Source organism: Mus caroli, unplaced genomic scaffold, assembly GCF_978045245.1.
Source record: "Mus caroli unplaced genomic scaffold, Mus_caroli_1 scaffold_18, whole genome shotgun sequence".
Lineage (NCBI taxonomy): Eukaryota > Metazoa > Chordata > Mammalia > Rodentia > Muridae > Mus > Mus caroli.
The window spans coordinates 66,768,211-66,789,429 of NW_028227273.1; the positions used below are offsets into that span (position 1 = coordinate 66,768,211).

General features: G+C 52.2%; 1 protein-coding gene across 1 annotated transcript; it reads left to right on the plus strand.

Annotated features, from left to right (window-relative positions):
* Window positions 1–9,357: 9,357 nt before the first annotated feature.
* Window positions 9,358–20,772, plus strand: Uqcc2 (ubiquinol-cytochrome c reductase complex assembly factor 2). The gene is made up of 4 exons (XM_021149426.3): window positions 9,358–9,519; window positions 17,550–17,624; window positions 18,275–18,344; window positions 20,600–20,772. Exons 1-4 carry the CDS (start codon window positions 9,382–9,384, stop codon window positions 20,725–20,727), a joined length of 411 nt encoding a protein of 136 aa, XP_021005085.1. The 5' UTR covers window positions 9,358–9,381; the 3' UTR covers window positions 20,728–20,772.
* Window positions 20,773–21,219: the final 447 nt, after the last annotated feature.

Consider the following 21,219-nt stretch of genomic DNA (forward strand, 5'->3'; position numbering starts at 1 on the left):
GAAACCCCTAGAACACAGAACTTAGGCACCGGTGGCGTCTAATGATAGTATGATATTTTTCTAAAAATCCACTATGACAGGAGAGAAGACAGAAATGTTTGTCTAGTGGGGCACACTGCAGTGGTATATCCCAGCACTGGGGAAGCAGAGGCAGGTCCATCTCTGTGAAGTCGGGCCAGCCTGGTCTACACAGTGAGTTCCAGAGGCTACCTAGTGCGTCTATCTCAGAAGAAAGAAGAGGAAAGACATGTATTTCAAAGCAGGTTAGCTTTCCAAATTATGCTTTGGCCAAGGTAATGATGTCATTAATTTGCATGTGCCGTGCCTGCAGCAGGAAAATGGGAACCGTCCTGGAATGGCTCTGTTTGCCAATGACAATTAGATCCCTGAAGATTGCTTTCTCTGGTACCACGTCAGCTGAGTCCACAGCTGCCCACAGCTCTCCCCTCCACCCTCTCTCAGCTGAGGGACTGACCTGCTGCTCTCTGGACCACTACCACACAGTACCCTCCTCTTTCAGCCTCCTACTGTGCCCTTCCTCCTCCCCCTCCTCTTCCTCTGCATATGTTCAAGGCCCTGACCAAGTTCCATTCCTAAGGGAAAGCAGTTCACAGTCAAAGAAAGGAACAGAGTCAGGTTCGGTTTTAGAAACCCAGACAAGGGCTGGAGAGATGGCTCAGCCGTTAAGAACACTGACTGCTCTTCCAGAGGTCCTGAGTTCAAATCCCAGGCACCACATGGTGGCTCACAACCATCTGTAATGGGATCCAGTGCCCTCTTCTGGTGTGTCTGAAGACAGCTACAGTGTATTTACATATAATAAATAAATATTAAAAAAAAAAAAAGAAACCCAGACAAGGGCATATGGTCTCCCTGGGCATCCCTAAGAACTTGATGAGGTCATAGGGCAGTTGAGATCCCACATAGAGACCTCACTCCTGTTTGGGGGTGGGGGGCGCGGCCGTCAGTTCACCTGTTACCAGGAATTGCAGAAGCAGTGAGACGTGGTCCTGCAGGCAGCTGCTAAGGTGTGCCTGGAGAAAGGGGTCTAGAAGGTGGTAAACAAGGTAGGTGGTCCATCCAGGTTGACTGACAAGCATTCAATGGGGAAACAAAAGCCAGGGATACCAAGAGCACTGGGGAGCACACGATACCTGATTCTGAGCCCAGCACTAGCTCCCACCCCTGCACACACTAGCGGCTGTCCTCTCTCTGAGTTGAGAAGCACACAGGCTCTAGGCAGAGTAGATTGTGATACACCACACCAATCAGTGGAGTAACTTTCCAGCCAGGGCCGGTCAGCGGGGAGCCCCTGCGTGGTCATTGGGGACCCAGGCTCCTCCCAACCTGAGGCACCATGGTCTTCCACATGCAGTCCAGACAGCTGCTGTTTGGTGCAAGTGAGGCTGCAGCAGGAAGGACACACGGACACACCCACACCCCACGGGCAAAAACTAGTCATGAGGCCCTGCCTAGATGCCAAGGAGCTGACAGGAGCGGGGACAGGAGGAGGGTGATTCACAGGCTCTGCCCCTGACTTTCCCATCAAGGCTTCCAGCTGGTACTTTTCCGCTCTTCCTCCCCTCCCCCTCCCCCTCCTTCTCTCTCTCTCTTTTTTTTCCTGATCTATGAATCCTGCCTTTTCATTTCTTATTTATGTTCTTTCAATGGCTTCCTTGGGTCTGAGTGTCTTCTCTCCAAATTCACTGGTTGAAACACGATTCCCAGGGCAACGGTTCTTAAGGGTGGGGCCTTTAGAGGGAGGGCTGTCTGTCACAGGGGTGTGATGGGATGGCTCAGTGGGTAAACGTGTTTAGGGCAAAGTCTGGTGACCCAAGTTCGATCCCCAGAACCTACATAAAGCTGGAAGGAGAAAACAGACTCTACAGAATTGTCCTTTGACCTCCAGGTACATCATGGCAGACTCCCACACGGTCACACGGAAAGGCTGGTGGCACGCCTTGAATCTTGGCATCTGGAGCGGAAAGGCAGGAAGAGCAGAAGTTTTAGGTCATCCTTGGCTACACAGAGTGGAGCCTGAGGTGGGGGCTTGCTCACCCCCCCCCTTGAGGACACATTGCATCATTTATGAAGAACTGGCCTTCACCAAACAGAATCGGATAGCGCTTTGATCTTGGACTTTCAGTCTCTAGAGTTCTGAGCAATAAATTTCTATCTACGAGAAAAAAATTATCCAAAGTAGGAATGGATTTGGTGAGAGCCATCTTTATAATAGCTTCTCCCTCCATCACCATCATATCGATAGGATACCTGATATGAGGAAGGAGGATGCGAGCAGGTGTGAGAGAAGGCAGGGCCCACAGTACCTCTGAGACAGGTTCTGACCCTTCCTCTGTGAGGCCCTTCCTCTGTCTGAGTCTTCAGAGACTGGGAACATGTTGAAGACTACCCACTTCTGTAAGACCCTAACATGGTCCCAAAGGCAGGTGACACAGAAGAACATTGTAGGACCATCTCCTCTGGGAGCCAGCAACATCGATCCCTCCTTGTAAGATCCCCACAACAAACCACGTTCAGATTCCCCCAGAGTTCACTGAGGGCAAGTAGGAGTTTATTGGGCTTTATTTACAGAGTGTGGATAAGGAGTCAGAAGTGTGGGTGACCTCCAAGCAGCCACACTGAAAAGTGTTAACCCAGCGTGGATGACTGCATTTTCCCCCTAGTTAACTTTCCCTAGCTCATACACACTAGCATCCTGAGACCCTGAGGCCATGTGTGATTAGGAAAGAATTATTTGCAAGTGACTGATGGGAGGAGGCCTTGGAAGCCTAGGTGAGGGCTCCGTTCCACTCCAGATGATCTCTGGTAAGCAGGCATGGCTGCTTAACATGAAGGATCAAACTGAGCCACAAAGAGCAAACCTAGGTCACACCAACTCATGGAGCAACCTGCCTCCCACCTGGCTTTCCCCCTCCCTCTCCAGCTTTGCCAACAAGGGAACAGGGCAGTCTCAGAGACAGCCATCCCCCGACTCTGTCCCTCCCTCCAGTGTCCCCTGGGTGATTAAAGAGGAGGCTGAGGAGTGGAACATTATTACAGCTTTTTCATAATGCAATGTCATCAGCAAGCTCTGGGCCTCTGGGCAGCGCACTGGCAGCCTCATCGCTCTCCCCGGCTGCCGAGGTTCCTGGGCTACTCAGGGAAGGGCAGGCTGTAGTCTGATGAAAGGAGTGTTCGGGCGAGACATCTCATCAGCCGCTCTTCAGGGCGATCTAAACCTCTTACTTTGGGTTTAAATCTGTGTCCTCAGTGGCCAGAAACATAAAGCAGGAGAAAGAGAGAGAGAGAGAGAGAGCAGTGCCGGGGTGCCAAGAAAAAGAAGGGAAGGGGAGACTGGAGGGATGCGTTGGGATTGTTGAAGGAGCTGGCAGGATACTGGCTCCAGCCAGACCCCAGCCTCCCATTGCTCTGCACTCCTCCCCCGCGCCCCCCCCCACTCCCTGTGGCTAGGCTGCTCTGAAATGAGGCTCTCCCAGCATCTTAGAGGGGGCAGGGATGGTGAGCCAGGAGATGCAGACCCACAGTCTAGTTTCTCTTCAGTACCATTTATTCCACATACTTCATTACCAGAGTTGTTAGGGGCAGAGCCCTCATCCTAGCAGCCCTTAGGTCCCACATTGCGGCTCCCCCTCAGTAGGCCAATTAAACAGACATGTAACAATGAGAAGCAGGAAAAAGAGATGTATTCAAAATGGCCCCATTGGGAAGCAGATCAAATAAAGAGACCCAGTGGCCTCCCCCACTCCTGTCACCTCTGGGGTCCTAGCACAAGGTTTAGGTTTAAACAGATCGCAAGGAGAAGGTGCAGCCATGCGGTCCCGGCCACTGTGTGGTCCTGCCAGTCACCTGGCATCATTGCCTCAGCTACAGTCTCTCCTACGAGGCGATCTGACAAGCTGTCAAGACCGTGTGGAATCTCTTTCCAGGACACGTGCTTCCCCCCTGAGTAGTGTCTGGGCTTCTGTCTCTTCTTCCTCCCAACATGAGACTCTGGGGGGAAATCTCCTGTTTCTTGGGGCAGATTGTCTGAATGGTCTGATTGCCAAAGGGAGGAGAGGAGTGTCAGTCTAGAATAACTCATCCCAGAAACTGGAGAGGCGGTTCAGCCGTGTGTGTGTGTGTGTGTGTGTGTGTGTGTGTGTGTGTGTGTGTACTGCTCTTGTAGAGGACCCAAGTTTGATTCCTAGTACCGTATGCACGGCTTACAACAGCCTGCAGCTCCTGCTCCGGGGACTCCTCGGCCTCTGATCTCCTGACAGGGGAACCTGCACTCAATTGTGCCAGCTCCAGTGAGGAACTACTTACTGTGGACTGGGCCTCCTGTCAGACAGTGACCCATTCTGTGAAGCCCAAGGGGACAAATGATGGTATTGCTGGATAGACAGACACCATTAGGGGCTTAGGGCAGTAGATCTTTGGGGCAGCTGGTAAGATATCTGGGCAGAGTTTAGGAACCTCTGGAAGCCCAGCCTCTCAACCTACCTGGGCCCCCCAAGTCTGTTTAAGGATGCCTGTGCCCTGGCAACCACATTTTCATGGGGACATGAGGTGACTATTCAGAGATCTATGCAGGGTGTGGGTAACACATCTGTGTGTTGGAGCTAACCCTCTCCTGCAGTGGGTTAGGCTGAAAAGAGGAAATCGCAGCTAAGCATTTAATTCCCTTTTAATGTTTACATTATTAACACCGGTGTTACAAAGCGATATTTTTACTTTCGCACGATTTAAATGTGCGATTCGATGACTAGATTACTGGGATCATTATAACTTGGAATCGCTCCCTTGCACGGCCCTCCTCCTTTGCTAATGCCCGGTTTCTATAAAGAGCGATTAGGGTTCCCCAAGTACCCATTCTGAAAGGCTGGGGAGGAGTGGCCCCAGTGGTGCTTTCCGCTGAGCCAGGAGGCTGCATTGGCTCTGAAATGAGTGACAGCCAGCAGGTGGGTGTTAAAATGGTCATCAACTCCCCATGAGGCTGGTGACACTGAGCTGCACACCAGGCAGTGCCCATTAATGTGCCCAGACTGGCACTGGGTGATTGACAAGCTGCTGAGCTGGGAATCTGGTTCAAACCACCCACAGAGGGGAAGGGAAAGGGCCCTAGGTAAGACAAGGTTAAGAGGGTCTGGGGCCCTTTAATGTGATATATAAGAGCCAACTCCGTGCCTGTGCTGGCTAAAGCCTCTGACTTACACCCGCATGGCTGCAAAGATGGAGGGGCTCAAATCTGGACTCTGTCATTTCCCAGCTGTCAACCATGGCCAATCTTAGCCTCTCTGCCTCAGTTTCTACCCCATAAATGGAGGAGCGCAATTGTGGCTCTTGATTAATAGCACCCCCTCCCCCTTTTAGTTTTAGTTTTGTTTTTTTGAGACAAGGTTTCTCCGTATAGCCTTGCTGTCCTGAAACTCTCTCTAGTGGCCAGGCTGGCCTTGAATTCACAGAGATCCTCTTGCTTCTGCCTTCCAAGTGCTGGGATTAAAGGCCCGTGCTTAATTTACCACCCGGCTTACTTTACTTATTTTGAGCCAGGATGTTACTTACCTAGGTGGAAGTTACTATGTGAACCAGACTGGCCTTGAACTCACAGAGGTCAGCCTCCCTCTGCCTCCCAGATACTGGAATTAAAGGTATGAGTTTCCAAGCCTAGTTTATGCTCCTAAAGATGGAACTCAGGGCCTCAGACATGCTGATTAGCACTCTACTGACCTAGCTGCACTACCAGCCCTATTTATTTATTTATTTATTTATTTATTTATTTTATTTATTTATTGACTCGTGCTGATCTCAAACACTGTGTAGCAATGATTTAGCCTTGAGCTTCTTCTTCCCAATAATTCTCGTTTTATTAATTGTACTTATTTATTTAACGTCTGAGTGCTCTCTCTGCTGCATATACATCCCCCTGTTTGAAGAGGGCATCAGATCCCCCTACAGATGGTTGTGAGGCACCATGTGGTTGCTGGGAATTGAACTCAGGACCTCTGGAGGAGCAGTCAGTGCTCTTAACCACTGAGCCATCTCTCCAGCCCCCCAGTTCTCATTTTAAAATGAAGAAACTAGATCTCAAGGGCTGGGGATGTTGCTCGGTTAGAAGAGGCCCTGCCTGGTGTGATCCCCAGAAGTATCTAAGCCAGGCACAGTGGTGTGTGTATTGCACTCCTAGCACTGCGGAGGTAGAAGGAGAAGGGTCAGAACTTCAAGGTCATCCTGGGCTGCATGAGACTGGGTCTCAGAACAAGAAATAAAGGTAAAAGCGTTAACTGCCATGCCTAAGGAACTCAGTTTGATGTACAGAACCCATGTGGTGGGAGGAGAAATTGGACTCCTGCGAGCAGAGTTCTGACTCCTAGGCTGGTCCTCCCACAAGGCAAATAAACAAAGGAAAAAAGAATCTCAGGGCAACTTAAAAAACAAAGGGCATAAACACCCAAGGTTGTTTGCGCAGAGTCTCTGCTGCCCCTTTGCCTGGCAGCCTGCCTTAGCCACCCACAGGTGGTTTCCTGGAGTGACATGGGGCTGTGCCAACAACAGCCTCTCGGGGTCCCACCCCATTTCAGAGGTTAATCCGTTATCATCATGGCAGGGAGCCTGATTGTACAGGGCAGATCTGGTAATGAGAGGAGAGCTGAGAGTTCCACATCTCCTCCAGCAAGGCCACACCCCTACTCCTTCTAATCCTTTCAAACAGTTTCACCCCCTGCTGACTAAACACCCTGATATGTGAACCTAGGAGAGGGGGGGCTTCCTATTCAAACTACCACACCCATCTTGACTTTTCCTGAACTTACCACGAACTTTCAGCCTGTGCTTCTAACAAGCAAATATGAGGAGAGTGCCATGGCCAGTGCTGTTTTTATCATAGGTTAGCTTGGTGCTTGCCTGTCTCGTCATACTGTATGAAATGCACAGGGAAGGGGCCTTCAGCTGTCCCCTGTGCCCCATGACCCCCATGACAGTGCGACCTGTACAGTCACAACCACGACTTCCACATTTATTGATACTGTTTTCTTTGTCTTTATTTTATTTTATTTTTGAGACAGGGTTTCTCCATGTAGCCCTGGCTATCCTGAAACTGTCTTCGTAGACCAGGATGGCTTCAAACTCAGAGATCCACCTGCCTCTGCCTCTGCCTCTGGAGCACTGGGATGAAAGGTGTGCGCCACCACTGCCCGGCCTGTCACCATTAAAAATCCTTGATAACTTAAAAAAAAAAAAGTCTTACATTTAGCTCAGCATGGTAGTATGTGCCTTAAACCCCAGTATTCAGGAGGCAGAGGTAGCCAGATCTCTGTGAGTTCAAGGACAGCCTGGTCTACTTTAGTAATCTGCAGTGTGGTGTGCACCCCGGCAGCTGCACAGCCTTGTATTGCCGTACTTGGGAGGCAGAGGCAGAAGCAGAAGGCTCTCAAGTTTGAGGCCAGCCTGAGCTACATAACCAAAACATGGGGACAGGAAAGGAGATGGAATTGGGCATGGTGGCCCATGCCTTTAATAGCCAGCATTCGGGAGACAAGAACAGGCAGATCTCTGTGAGTTCCAAGCCAGCTGGGTTTACATAGCAAGTCCCAGGACCTCCAGGGCTATACAGAGAGACCCTGTCTCAACCTCCTCCCCTTACCACCACCACCAAACCAAACCCATAGAGGACCCACATTTAATTCCCTGGCATTCACATGGCCGCTCACAACCACCTATAACTCTCTAAGGGATCTGATGCACCAGGCACACACGTTATACCTGCAGCTGAAACACCCAGACTGATAAATAAGAACAGATTAATAAAGTCAAAATGAAATGGAAGAAAAGAAAGGACGGTTCCATATACTGCCTAGCCACACATCCCGTGCTAGTGTGTGATCTCTGATGTTCTCCTGGCAAAATTACCAGAGAGCTCTCTTCTCATTTTCCCCACCCCACAGTGGGGAAAGAAGCAGAGCTTGGCTGTGTCAGGCAGCACTGTGGAATACAGAGAAAGAAATATTACCCAGCTGTAGAGGGAAATGGGGGAGGAAGATCAGGGGTGGCTCAGCAGCAATAGGAGGCAGGTCTTGGGCGGAGGTGGGAAGGAGGCGGAGGGAGGGGTTTAATCTGAGCAGATCGGTGGGTGGTTTAAACAGGGAACAGTCTCCACAGTTCCCGAGGTAATGAAAGGGAATCTTGGCTGGAGTGCCATGCCAAGGAGAGGCGCTTGGTAGGCATGCCCCTAGAAAATTTCCGTGATCACCCCATCATGTCCCAAGCCCCAACACAGCCTCACCTTAGCTGTGTTAGCCATGAAGCTGGGTGGCTTTCCTGAGGTCCATTTACTCCCTACTTCCAGGCACTGAGGGCCCCGGGTGGGCTGGAAGCCACAAGGGCCCACCCAGGTATGGCTTTAAAGAGCACTCGCCTGGCCACAGCCAACCTGGGAGTCAGGGGTGGCAAGACCCCTTGCCCTGTCTTGGGCTGTAGGGAGAGTAACTTGATGGCAGCAAATGGTACCCCGCACCCCAGGAATTGCTCCCTAGGTTGTGAATGTTGGGAGGCTTTAGGGTCTGACAGACCTAGTTTGGAATGTGGCTTTGTTCATTCATTCATTCATTCATTCATTCATTCATTGAGCACTAATTTACAGAGTGAGTTCCAGGACACCTGGGGCTGCACAGAGAAACCTTCTATCTCAAAAGAAAAACCACAAATACACACAGAGACACACACCCATATGATACCTATATGATATATATATATATATATATATATATATATATTATGTTGAATTTTGCCATAACAAAAACACTCATTCTTAGGGCTAGAGAAATTAGTTATTAAGAACATTTATTGCTCTTGCAGAGAATCAGGTTCGGTCCCCAGAACTGACACATGTACGTGGTGCAGGTAAACACTCTATCAGAGGTCCATGTGGTAGAGATAAGTACAGGGTGATGAGTGTGAGTGGGGCAGCTGTGTGTGTGTGTGTGTGTGTGTGTGTGTGTGTACACGACGGACGTTAAGATCAAACACATCTCCATCCAATAACAACCTGTATTTACATGCAAATGTTTCGCTTATGCAAAACAGCAGAGGTCTCCGGGGAAGCTTTTTCAGTCTCTGAGCTTGTGAAGTCATTGAAAACGAAGAGCAAAGCTGTCCCCAGGGTACACCGCGTTAGCTTTGCCCCTGGGAGCTGGGCGAGTACCAAGACGAAGAAGCTGAAGAGCTCAGACCTAGCTCTCAAAGGTGAGCAGCGCCGCTGCCTGGAGGGGAGCGGGCCGTTGGTAGAACTGCGCATGTCCACGGGGAAGGCCAGTGCGCCTTAGTGCGCATGCGCCCTCTGCGGCCTTGACTACTCCCCCAGGGGCGGGGCAAGCGGGGCCCAAGATGGCCGCTCTCCGCTACCGGCGTTTCCTTAAGCTCTGTGAGGAATGGCCAGTGGACGAGACCAAACGGGGCCGGGACTTGGGCGCTTACCTGCGGCAGCGGGTAGCGCAGGCCTTCCGGGAGGGAGAGAATACCCAGGTGACCGGAGGGGAGGAGGTTGGGCACGTCGAAGCGATGGGCGGCAAGGGTGGGGGATCTGCGCATGCGTCGGCCGCTGCCAGGCTGCACGTGCGCGAGGTACCCATCTTGCAGTTAGCTGCGGAGTGCGACGCCTTCTGCGCAGTTCCCTTCCTTGTCTGCACAGTGTAGTGGTCAGTGAAGCGCCCCTGAGGTCCAGATGCCACTAAAGAGTCAAATTGTAAGGCGGAGTTGTTTCTTCCATATCATCGTTAATGTGTCTGCGAGCCCAGCCTATCCCCAGACACCTCCAGCTAAGCCTCACAGCTTTCCGTCACTGTGAAACTGAGTCTCCCACACAGGTCCCTTGTGTGAGTAGTAGACCTTCTCGCCCCACTCAGGTTTAGGTTACTTTACTAAGCACGGCCATGTGCGGAGAACTAGGTTAGTTTCCGGGGAGATAGCAGTGAATTAGATGAGGTCTTTCTCCTTTTGCCTTTGAATTCTTATTCAGGACCCGAGGAACAAATAGACGCATAAGACAGTCCCAATGAGTACTCTGATCGTGGTAAATGTAACATTAGTCGGGTTCCTGAGGCTTACCTGAGGACGTTACACATAGGTCGGTCTCAAAGCAGGGAGACTTCGGGAAGGGTGGCCAGGTACTTCAGAGGAAACAAGACTGGCATATTACAGAAAAGAAAGCAAGCCTACGGGTAGTGAGTGGCATGTCTACAGCTAAGATTTGAAGCTGAAGGAAGGCAGGAGCCAGGCACAATACAGATTTTTTTTTTTTAATTTTACCAACAGATATGTCTCTGTACCCTGTTAATGCAGTGCCCACTGGGGCCAGAGGAGGGCATTGGATCCCCTGGAACTGAAGTTAGAAGTGGTTGTGAGCCACCATGTGGGTACTAGGAATCAAAGCTAGGTTCTTTTTAACTGCCCAGCCTCTTGCACTAGGAGTCAGATCTTACCAGGAAGCAAGGGAGAAGCCACTGGGGACATTTAGTCAGGGGACTGATGTGCCCTGATTTTCAAAGGTTACTCAAAGGTTCAGAGTGCTCTGGCATTGGGGAACGAGGAACTGCAGAGAGCCTGCCGTGGTAGCACCGTTAGAGATGCCGGTGGTGGTTTGGATAATGGTAGTGGCACAGGAGACAGAAGTAACAGAAAGCAGACCATAATGTGCGGGTCACATCAACGGCGTGGGTGTCCTGGATGTGGGGTGAAGGAGAGGAACCAAGGACAGCTCCCAGATTTCCCCCCTTTCTTTTTTTGGCTTGAGCAGCTGGGTGCTGGTTTCTGAAATGGGAAAGACTAGATGGAGGAGCAGGTGGGCTGTGGGAAGTGCATCGCACGAGTGACGTTGGAGGCTTTAAACTCCCAAGTGGAATGTCAAGTAGGCAGGAGGTTATTTGAGCATGGGGCTTAGGTAAGAGGTCAGAGGTGAGGCGTGTGATGCCCAGCACAGGTAGGTGGCCAGATGGATGACCTGTGAGATGGACCATGACCTGCCAAAGCAGGAACCAGCTAAACCAGCCTGCCTCACGAGTGAGACGCTCCATCAGTGGCCACCTCATGCCTGCACTGCTGATTGTCACATGGATGGGCAGGTCTGGCCCAGGGTCCCCACGTGGCATTGGAGGTCTTCACTGACCCATACCTTACGGATCACAAGGCAAACCCTGTGTGCTTTCTAAGGCTGTGCTTCCTGATTTCTAGTATGAGCTTCCTGTGAACAGAGATGAAGCCCCCATTCTGACTCTCACACCCTGTCTAATGTGGTTCTTGGTACACAAGAGCGTCTCCAGATGTAGAGGAAGTTTCTGGGGCAGTGGTGAGGTGAGAGGGCAGGCTGTGCCCTGTGTGGACACCCGCTCCTCACTCACGCTCCTTGGTCCAAAGCGTCTGTGTATATGCAGTCCCAGGCCCTGCTGACGGAGGCAAGCAGTCCTCCGGCTCGAGTAGCTTAGAGTTGGGCAGCCAGGGGCTAGATGTCAGAGGCGGAGAGACTGGTGCTCACTGATTTGATTGTTAGGGTAATACAGCCAGCGCCGAGGGGAGAGCTTTTTCTTTGGGAGTTGTCATCCTTTGTCACCACCTAGGGACACAGTTTCTGATCAGTCGAGGCCCACACAGACTTGAGTCATAGCTGCACCAGAGGTTCCGCCACAGCTGATGGATGTGTTCGGGGTGGAGTGAGCCAGGGCGTCATGGTGGCAGCAGGCACATTACTCAGGACCTCTGTCGTAGCTCATCCTGATGTCACCTGAAATTGAGCCTGCTTGGGCTTAGTAAATCTTGGTGATAATTTTTGGAAGGAGTAGTCCTTGGCTGGGATGGAGAACAGAGTGAGTCACTCCCTCAACCACCCCCGAATCACTTAGGAAAGACCTTGAGAAGGGAAGGTAGGTCTGAGAGACGCTTCATTAAACCCACAGTCTCGGGATGAGACCAGGGGGTGGCTGATGGCTGTGACCCCCACCTCTCTGCCACTTGTCCAGAAAGTGGAACTGGAAGGGGGGAGGCTGCTGTGCTGAGCGGCCTTGCTGAGACCTGCATCCATGCAGGCTGTGGCCGGTGTGTCTTACAGAGGGTTAGGTCCAAGGAGGTTTCTAGCAAGGAACAGTGCCGGCATCTCATAAGGGATCCGAGGCGTGAGTGTAGTCGTCCAGGAGGCCTGGGCTCAGCATCTCATCCTGGCCTCTTGGCTTCCTGTGGCCCAGCATCCACCGTACAGTATCCATGTACAAGTGTGTAGAACTCTTGGCCCATCTCATCTGATTTTAGCCTTTGGGCCTCCAGGTGAAGAAGCTATCACTGTCCTGATTTTTACAGATATTGAAATCAAATCAGAAAAGTAAAACCTTTGGCTCAGGTTCCTTGACAGTAAGAGACAAGTAGCCAGCCCGGCCTCTGTGCCGAGGTCTCAGCAGGTGCCCTGTCATCAGTTCTCTTGAGAGACCTCCTGTTAAGTTTCTCTGTAAGCACCAAGTCCTCCCTCCCTTATTCAGACCTTTAGGATCACAGCAGTTGGGGCAAGGAATTAAATACTTGAGGCCCACTTCCTTTTCTGTGCCAGCCACCACCTCCCCAGTGCGACCAGAAGCAAGGTGGCCCTCAGTGGGACACCAGTGCAGAAAGGCCAGGCTTGCTGGGAGGCCAGTTAATAATTCAGACTACAGACCAGAGCACAGAACCCTCTGCCTCCATGTGAGCCAGAGGTTGGCCTCTGGGACAACTCTCTCGGCCCACCCTAACCCCAGCAGGAGGGGGTAGCAGTGGGGAGCCGGAACACAGGGAACACACCTACCACCTTGTGCTTCTTGTTGCTTTCTGAAGTTCATGGCCGTGGGTCTGCTCTGTTCTAAATACAGCTTTCTTAAGGGTTCTCACTCCCTGCTGCACCTCCAGCTTCAGTGTGGGGGCAGGGCAAACAGCTGTGCTTATTGACTTAACTGCAGGCAAAGAGCAGATCCTGCTAATGAGTTGTCAGGTGCGGGGTGGCTGGCTGAAAGCTCTGCTCCGCCAGCCCAGTCAGCTCCCACCTTGGCCCGGTCTGGAAATGCTACTGCCTGGGGTGAGGGCTGCCTGTCCAGCCATGCAGGCTGTGGCTGGTGTGTCTTACAGAGGGTTAGGTCCAAGGAGGTTTCTAGCAAGGAACAGTGCCGGCATCTCATAAGGGATCCGAGGCGTGAGTGTAGTCGTCCAGGAGGCCTGGGCTCAGCATCTCAATGGGGCTGCCTGGCACATGGCAGCCACAGAGAAGGCATCTCAGTGTGACTCAGACTTTGGGGACGTGGTCTAAGGACAGCATGTACTCTCTTATGCTGCAGGCACTACAAAACTGGGGTGTGAGGAGAGCGGTGTCTAGGATGGGCTGAGTGCCATTGTCGTTCTTACCCTCGCTTTGGAGTGTGTGTGTGTGTGTGTGTGTGTGTGTGTGTGTGTGTATAAAAGTGCAGTGCAGCTTGCTCCTCTCAGGCAAATGGCTGCATCCAGTAGTGGTCCCTACTTCGTCAACTCCAGGCCTTCAGTGCCTGCCAACCTTGGTGTCCAGGCCTCCCATTCCTGCCTCAGTACCCTGCCCTCATAGGCCCTTGCTCTGCCTTCAGAACTGAAGTCTTTCTTGATCTTTGAGACCCAGTGACTTTGGACGCTGTACTCCACACTCCAGAAACCTAACCTGCTGGTCAGCTTGTCCTGCGCCCTCTCTCCGCAACTGCTCAAGCTCAGACACTTAAAGACCATGTCTGCTGTGCCCCTTCGTGTGACTCTCCTGCTCCTGCTCAGACAGTTAGGGACCGTGTCTGCTCTGCCCTGTCCGTGTGATTCTCCACCCTCACACCCACACCTGTCCTGTTGAGCTCTGCAATGTTGCCATGCCCTGACTGCCACTCAGCTCCACACAGCTCGAGGCCAGGTTGGTTTTCAGTGTGCTCATTTCTTGTCCCCTCCTTGACTGCTGGCTGCTCCTTTATGTCCCTCACAGTCTGGTTCTCTAGCAGTGCACCTTCCATAGTAGGTGCTGAAGAAATAGACACCCAATTTCATTGGCAGGAAAGCACTCCAGGTCAGCATGGTTCCTGTCAGAAGTTCATTACGGAGTCCTGGAACCATGAGCCTCCTGGACCGGACCCAGCCCCACCTTCATTAGCAGAGCAGTCTGCAGCGCCTCCCCAGTGTGCTCAGGCTTCTCTTGTGCCGCCGGAATAGGGTCCCCAGTACGAATTGCTGTCACCACCCAAAATTCAATTTTGAAAATCGAAATCAGCGCCTGTGGCACCGATGTAGATTTGTATGTATAAAAGTTTAATATGGTAAAGAGAAATTTACTGACGGCTGAGCAGGGAAACACGGAGGGAATGAGATGGAGCTGTGAAGGGCGCTCCTCTCCGAGCCTCCATTTCATTCACGTGTGGGGAACAGCGTTAAATTTTTCATAATGCCCATGTGTAGTTCTTTGTCCCAAAATGTCTTTAATCGCATTAGGTGCAAATGCAAGTCCAGGTAATGTGAGGCTTTGCTGTAGGAATCTTTGCTAAAACCCATAGGTTTCATGAGAAATGCTGGTGTCCCAGCTTCCAGAGGATTTGTGCTCGTCTGTGAATGGAGGTGAGGTGTAGGTAGATACAGGACAAGGCTGGAGTCTCACTGGGGGCAGTCAAGTAGCAAACAAGACTGGAGTTAGATACAACAGGGATCCTGAAATGGGGCTTGTTGCTTGCTGTCTCTCCCTAGGCAGTAAGAATTTACTAGAAATTGGCATGTTGCAAGCTCCCTTTACCTTTGCTGGGCTGCTTTCCAGCCTTTTGTAGACACTTGACCTAGTAGAAAATTAGATGACAGGTAATTTTGCATTGTGTTATCTAGACCCTGAGGCTGGCCTTGAACTTGCCACCCTCCTGCTTCCTGAGTTCTGAGATGATAGACCTGTGCCACCATCACTGCCTACAAAGCTCCATGAGCACCGGGAACAGAGAACACCTGTCCTCCGTGCTCATCCTGTGGGGTGGCCTCTGCAGGGGCTCAGGTCTGATTGCTGTGCAGGCTGCCCCTGCTTCGCACTAGGGTGGCAGCCTGATGGTGGTGCCACCATCAGGCAGGGTGCAGGTGTGAGAACAGCTTTTGGCAGAGCCCCCTGCCTGACCATGGGATGCTTAGTGGCTGCCCAGAGATGTCCAGGTCAGGTCCAGTTCTCACTGCATTGCCTCCAACCCCAGTAGCACTCCTAGCTGAGTGGCACTGGCCACTCATGCACACTCCTTGGACCCTTCCTGGCTGTGTTCCAGCTGGTGTCTGCTGGGATGTTTCTCCAGTCTTCCCTGGCTCCCCCTGCACAGGCTCCAGCACATCACACACCCTGTGTGCTCTGTGTTGGTCTGAGCAGTGCTCTCTTACCTGTTTGTATTGAAATGTAGGCCCCAGTACAGTGCTTCATCGCAGCACACGCTGGCTCTGTTACCTCATGTTCCTGGCCAGGAGCAGCTATGCCATCTCCTTCAACTTCACACTGCCCTAAGAGGCGGGGGCTTATTATCGCTTCCTTTAAAGTTAGGTTCACCAGTAATTCTATAAAGTGGCAGTGCATAAAAGATGGAAACGGAACAAGGCATAGGACAAAAGGTGACACATAGTCAGATATTCATAAGAGTCCTCTTGTACCAAGGCTGTACAGTCAGGTGCCTTGTGCAAGTTGTGGAGTTTGTAAGTGGATGGTTGGCCCAGTGTGGAGAGCACAAGCAAAAGAAGTGACCTTAGACACCATGTAACTGCTGTTTGTGAGTGCAGCTGCATATGTGCAGCTGTGTGTGCATGCACATTTGCACGAGCACATGCAGAGGGCAGCTTCTGCTGTCAGTCCTCAAATACTGTCCACCCTTTTGTTCCTCCCTTCCTCCCTCCCTCCCTTTTTTTAAAGACAGGTTCTCTCTCTGCCCTGTAGGCTCTAAGTAGGCTGGGCAGGCCAGCCAGTGAGCCAAGGAGTACCTGTCCCCATGTGCCCAGCACCTCAGCTAGGAGTGGGAGCCCCTGTGTCCTGACATTTGAGTGAACATGATGCATTCTGTGTCCGTGGCCGAGAGCTTGGGGTTTGTGTGCTCTGCCTCTGTGCTGTGTGGCTTGTTACCCACGCTTGCTCAAGAAGCAGTGTGCTGGCAGGCATGGTAGCTCACCTTTAATCCAGCATTCAGAGGGCAGGGGCCGGAGGACTGCAGAGACCCTGACCATGCATGCATGCACGCACGCACGCACGCACACACACTCATGTACACGCGCACATACCTAAAGGAAGCAGCATCAGCAGTGTGCCGCACATACCCTCCTTGGAGGACATGTCTGCCACCCTTTGTCCTGCCAGCCCTTGTCAGGGAGATGTCAGCCCCACGCATCTTCCTGTTTTAATGTCTTAGTTATGTAGCTCACTCGTGTCAACCCACAGCCCCCCCCCTCTCCTGCTGGCCTCTTGGACAGCCCCTGCTGACCTTGAGCAGGGGGACCATCTGTAGAAAGGCAAGCAGGGCTGGGGCTGTGCCGGCTGAGAACTGGGACCTCGTTTGACATGCAGGCAGAAGACACACAGGCTGCCTCGCTGCAATGCTTATTTATTTATATGCTCACTCTTCAAGAAAGGGTTTAAGTCAGGGAAGAAAAAAGCCGTCATTTGAATTCTGGGAAAACTATAAAAGGGAGTTTTGTTCTGAGATCTTTAAGAAGTCCTGGCAGAGAAATGTAATGAGGTTCATAGACAAACGGCAAGGGTGGAGAAAAGGAAGGGCTAAAGAGTAAAGGTCTGAAGGACAGAAAAACCTGGCTTCCCATAGGTCCGTGCGCATGCTCTGGGCTTTCTTCCTGGTCTTGGCTTTGCAACACGGTCTCCTTTACTCTTGAGCTGTGTATCCGCTATAGGCCAGGGTCTGCTGGAGCTCTCTTTGTAGCCCAGGCTGACATCACACTCCATCCTGCCCAAGTGCTGGGGTTGCAGGTGTGTGTTTGTTTTTCTGGTTGGCTCTCTCCCCTGCCGTCTCAGAGCTCCTTGCTTAGAGATGGACGTGCTGCAGGTTCACTCGGCTCATTTGTTGTTGGGTCTTTCATAAAGAATATTTAATGCACTTTACACTGATCTCAGGTCACAAAGCTTGCTTGCTTTCCGAACAGGCTTTCTTGTGCCCCTGGGCCTCCATGGCAGCACCCTTCCCTGGGAGGGCCTTCGTCCCTGCCATCACTTGAGCTGCTTTGTGGGTCCCTGGAGCCCACTCTGCCCCCAGCATTTCTACCCACACATGACATGCTGTTCCCAAGGTGCAAAGAGCTGCTGAACGCTTTTGTTGGTTTGTTGAGGGCTCAGGGATCCTACGGGTCAGGGGCGGGTGAGATGGGGCTTTTCATCCCTGGAGGTGACTTTTTTCTCAGGAGCTACAGGGGGGTTTGCTTCCCGCACGCCGGGCCCTCCTCTGAATACATTGTGTGCATAGCCCCCCATCAAAGTATGGGTGCATCGTGGGGTCCCACCTCCTCCGTTCACTTCCCAGGGACACGCTGTCTTTCAGATTGCAGAACCTGAGGCCTGTGATCAGATGTACGAGAGCTTAGCACGACTGCATTCAAACTACTACAAGCACAAGGTGAGTGGGTGCAGGCCTTTGTATCCCAGCCTCCGAGGGGAGGGCCAGGCATAATGAGGGAAACCTGGTTATACAGCATCTGCAAAGAATTGTGGTTGCCACTTTGAGATGTAACCTAGTACTTTCAGCTAAGCCAACAATGGTGCCCAGCAGAGACCTTTAAAGGTTCTCTGAATAAAAACCATGCTTCTGTGTGTGCCAGCGCACACTCCTGTTAGTATTTCTCACTCAGTTGGACCTGGTGTAGCACGCTGATCAAGATGGAGTACTAGGACGATCCTGTCCCACCAAGGCTCACTCCTCCTCAGCCTTAGCGAGCTTACTGTTCAATTCCACGGAGGGTAGTTCTTCCCAGACTGGAAAATTATGTCAGGAGCTCCACAAATAGACATGGCCAAATGGAAGAGGCTGTGTGCCGAAGGCTTCCTTCCAAACACCAGCTCCCAACCTGGTCCCTGCTGCTTAGAGCACGGAGGCCCGAGCCTGCTGAGATCGCCACGGCTGTGGCTCCTGCGGGGCCTGGCCTCCAGGTGGCGCTGTCCCCTTCATTGTCGGGTCTCGGGCCTGGGCACCTGGTAAACTGCCTCCATGCAGAGGAAGGCCCGTGTGTGCGGAACTAACATGTTCCTTCTCTCCTGCCCCTGCCCCAGTACCCTCGCCCCAGAGACACCAGCTTCAGTGGCCTGTCCGTGGAAGAGTACAAGCTGATCCTGTCCACAGGTATGAAGGCATGGCTGCCCTCTCTGGTTGGTTTGCTTTCACCAGCCAGGATAGAGGCTTGCCTACTAAGACAGCTTTGCATGATGGAAAGCCTTGAGTGGCCCCGAGGAAGCCACAGAGTATGGGAGGTCAAAGGCATTATTTAGAAGACAAGACCATCTTTAGTGCTTTTAGTTCAAGGCTGCTGGCTGGGAACAGATTAGCCAAATTGGAAGTCATTGGATTCAGTTTGGAAGGAAAATAATTTTATTTTTATGGTCCTAAGGGGGCTTTGTAAACAATGAGGCTTTTAATTAAAACAAAAAGCCATTCAGTGAATGAGTATGGGGATATCCGTCTGTGAGTTATCTGTCCCCGGAGATGTGGTCTGCAGGTTTGATATGCGTCTAACGAGGTCTGTTTGGGAGTCATGGCTAGAACCCAGCTCATAGGAAGGAAGCCCCTGCCAGCCACCCCTCCTCACTTCCCCATTTCTATTGTCACTGAAAGGGTCAGAGCAGGTAGGTACTGGAAAACTGCTATTTTTATTGCCAAGGATATTGTATATAAAAATAGGCTAACCTTTTCTGGGAGGGTAGGGCCCTGAATGTTGGCTGTCTGGTACTCTAGAAATTTCTCCTTCCTTTTGGCCATGAAGATTTGACCTTCCAGAATTCTTGCCCTTCTGGGCAGATGGTAATCTGGGAATGTCCCCTGGTGTGTCAGTGGAGCAGGTCTTTGAGGTGTTTGTCTCACTGACATATAATTTACTCCCACACCCCTGAGCATGCATGACCAGCAGTGTCTGTGAGGGATCGGAGAGTGGGCTCAGCATGGACTCAGCTTCCCGCCATCTTGTCCTTGCCCCTTCTGCTCAGAAAGCCTCTGGGCGGGCAGCAGGGGACATGGAGACTGTTGGTCTGGCTTCCCGTCAGCCCCGGAAACCCTGACAATGTGTGCACAGCAGGCCTTGTGTTTTTGTTGCAATTGTGTGGAACCAGTACCACCCAAATAAGGCTCTCCACACCCCCAGGAGCAGGCAGGCCTGCAGTGTGGCTCCTGGCCACACTTTAGTGTAGAGGGGAGTAGAGCAGAGCAGCCATCCCTGTGTGTCACCCTTGGCACCTTGTGTGGGAATGTGGACTTGGGAAAGTCCCAGGGTGGGAGGCACTGCTGTGGTGGCCACATGGTGAGTGCTCCAGGCTGGTGTGAGCCACTGTCCATAAACAGTAATTGCAGCTAGTGCTTGTGCTAAAATGGGCCTAAAAGCTAAACAGTACTGTGACAATGTCTGAGTTTAATATCTAGGGTATAGAACAAGAGGTCTGCTAAGTGATGCCCTGAGCCCTGTGGACATGTAACCATGGTTGTCACCATTGTCAGGGTAGGGCCGTGCCAGCCTTGGTGAAAAGAGGTGAGAAGGCTGACACAGGACCACCCCAGGGGAAAGCACCGAGCCACAGCGTCAGTGTAGGGAAGGGCTGACCGTGTCATTGCATGTGTGCAAGGAGAGCTGGGGCGTTACAAGTATTGATTCTCTGCTTAGCCTTGGCCATCTTGGAACTCACTCTGTAGACCAGGCTGGTCTCGAACTTAAGAGATCCACCTGCATCTGCCCTGAGTGCTGTGATTAAAGGTGTGTGCCACCACCGCCGCCTGGCTCGTGTGGTTCTTAAACATGGCTCTGCACACGTGCATGAACACAGACACCCTGCCACCACTGTGAAGGTGTGACCTTTCTCTCCCTCTAGTGCTAGGTACATTACCCTGACTGCCACACACCCAGCCTGGTTTCACAGATGAACAGAAGGTTGCAAGGGTTCAGGGATTTGGTGGGGTAGGGTAGGGGTGTCCATGTCCCTCCCCTCCAGCCTACAGGGTCCACACTGCTGACAGCTCCTTATCTTGATGTGCTCCCACAGCCAGGACCTTGCCTCCCTCTACCTGGTTCCTACTGATGTAGACATTAGGAGGCCAAGCTGGAGAAGAAAGTTGGGGCCATTTCTTGATGTGTGCATATGTGGGGCAGAAAGAGTGCCTTGACACTGCTGAGGAGAGCACAGTCAGGTTGGGAAGGAGAAGGCCATGGCCTTGCAGGTGCATGTGGAGTGAGGCAGGAACGTATATTTGTGGGGTTGAGGGGGGCGGGCAGTAACCAGAGAGGACCCACTGCCTGGGACACAGGAAGCAGAGCATGCTCTTTTGGGGACAGCCCCACGCGGCGTCCCCATGGGCAAGTGTAAGACGACGTCTGCCTGTTCTCTCTCCCTGTGCAGACACTTTGGAAGAGTTCCAAGAGATGGATAAGAGCATGTGGAAGAAACTGCAGGAGAAGTTTGCGCCCACCAGGCCCGAGGAGAAGCACAAGGCCTGGACTCGGGTCCTGTCCCGCCCACGGACCTGACCGTGGGGTCTGATACTCATCAATAAAACTGCCCGGTTTCTCCCACCCTCCTGGTTTGGAACTCACTCATCTGCCTCAGGTGCTACAGCCTGAGCAGGGGTGCTATACAGCATACAGTCCAGGGCATCCCTCCCAGCCTGAGCTCTGCAGCCCCAGGAAGGATTGTCAGCTCCCTGTCGTGTGTGTGGAGACGGCATCCTGTGGCCAACAGTAAAGGGAAGGGAGGCCAGCATGGGCACCCTGCCTGGCCTTCCCACTCAGGCTACTCCAGCCCACCACAAACGCACATGCCCAAGTACACGGCCACCTTACTCTGCTTAGAGCCTCACTTCTGTCGGGTGCTTAAATCCCACCGGGATGTCCTACAGGTAGGCAAAGGGATCTAGCAGAGCCCGGCAGGTCACCAGAGCACTGGCAGGTGTTGGGGTGCAGTAGGTGACAGGGCCAGCAGGGTGTTGGCCTCTGTAGCCTCTAGCTGTGCGGGAGGCAGAA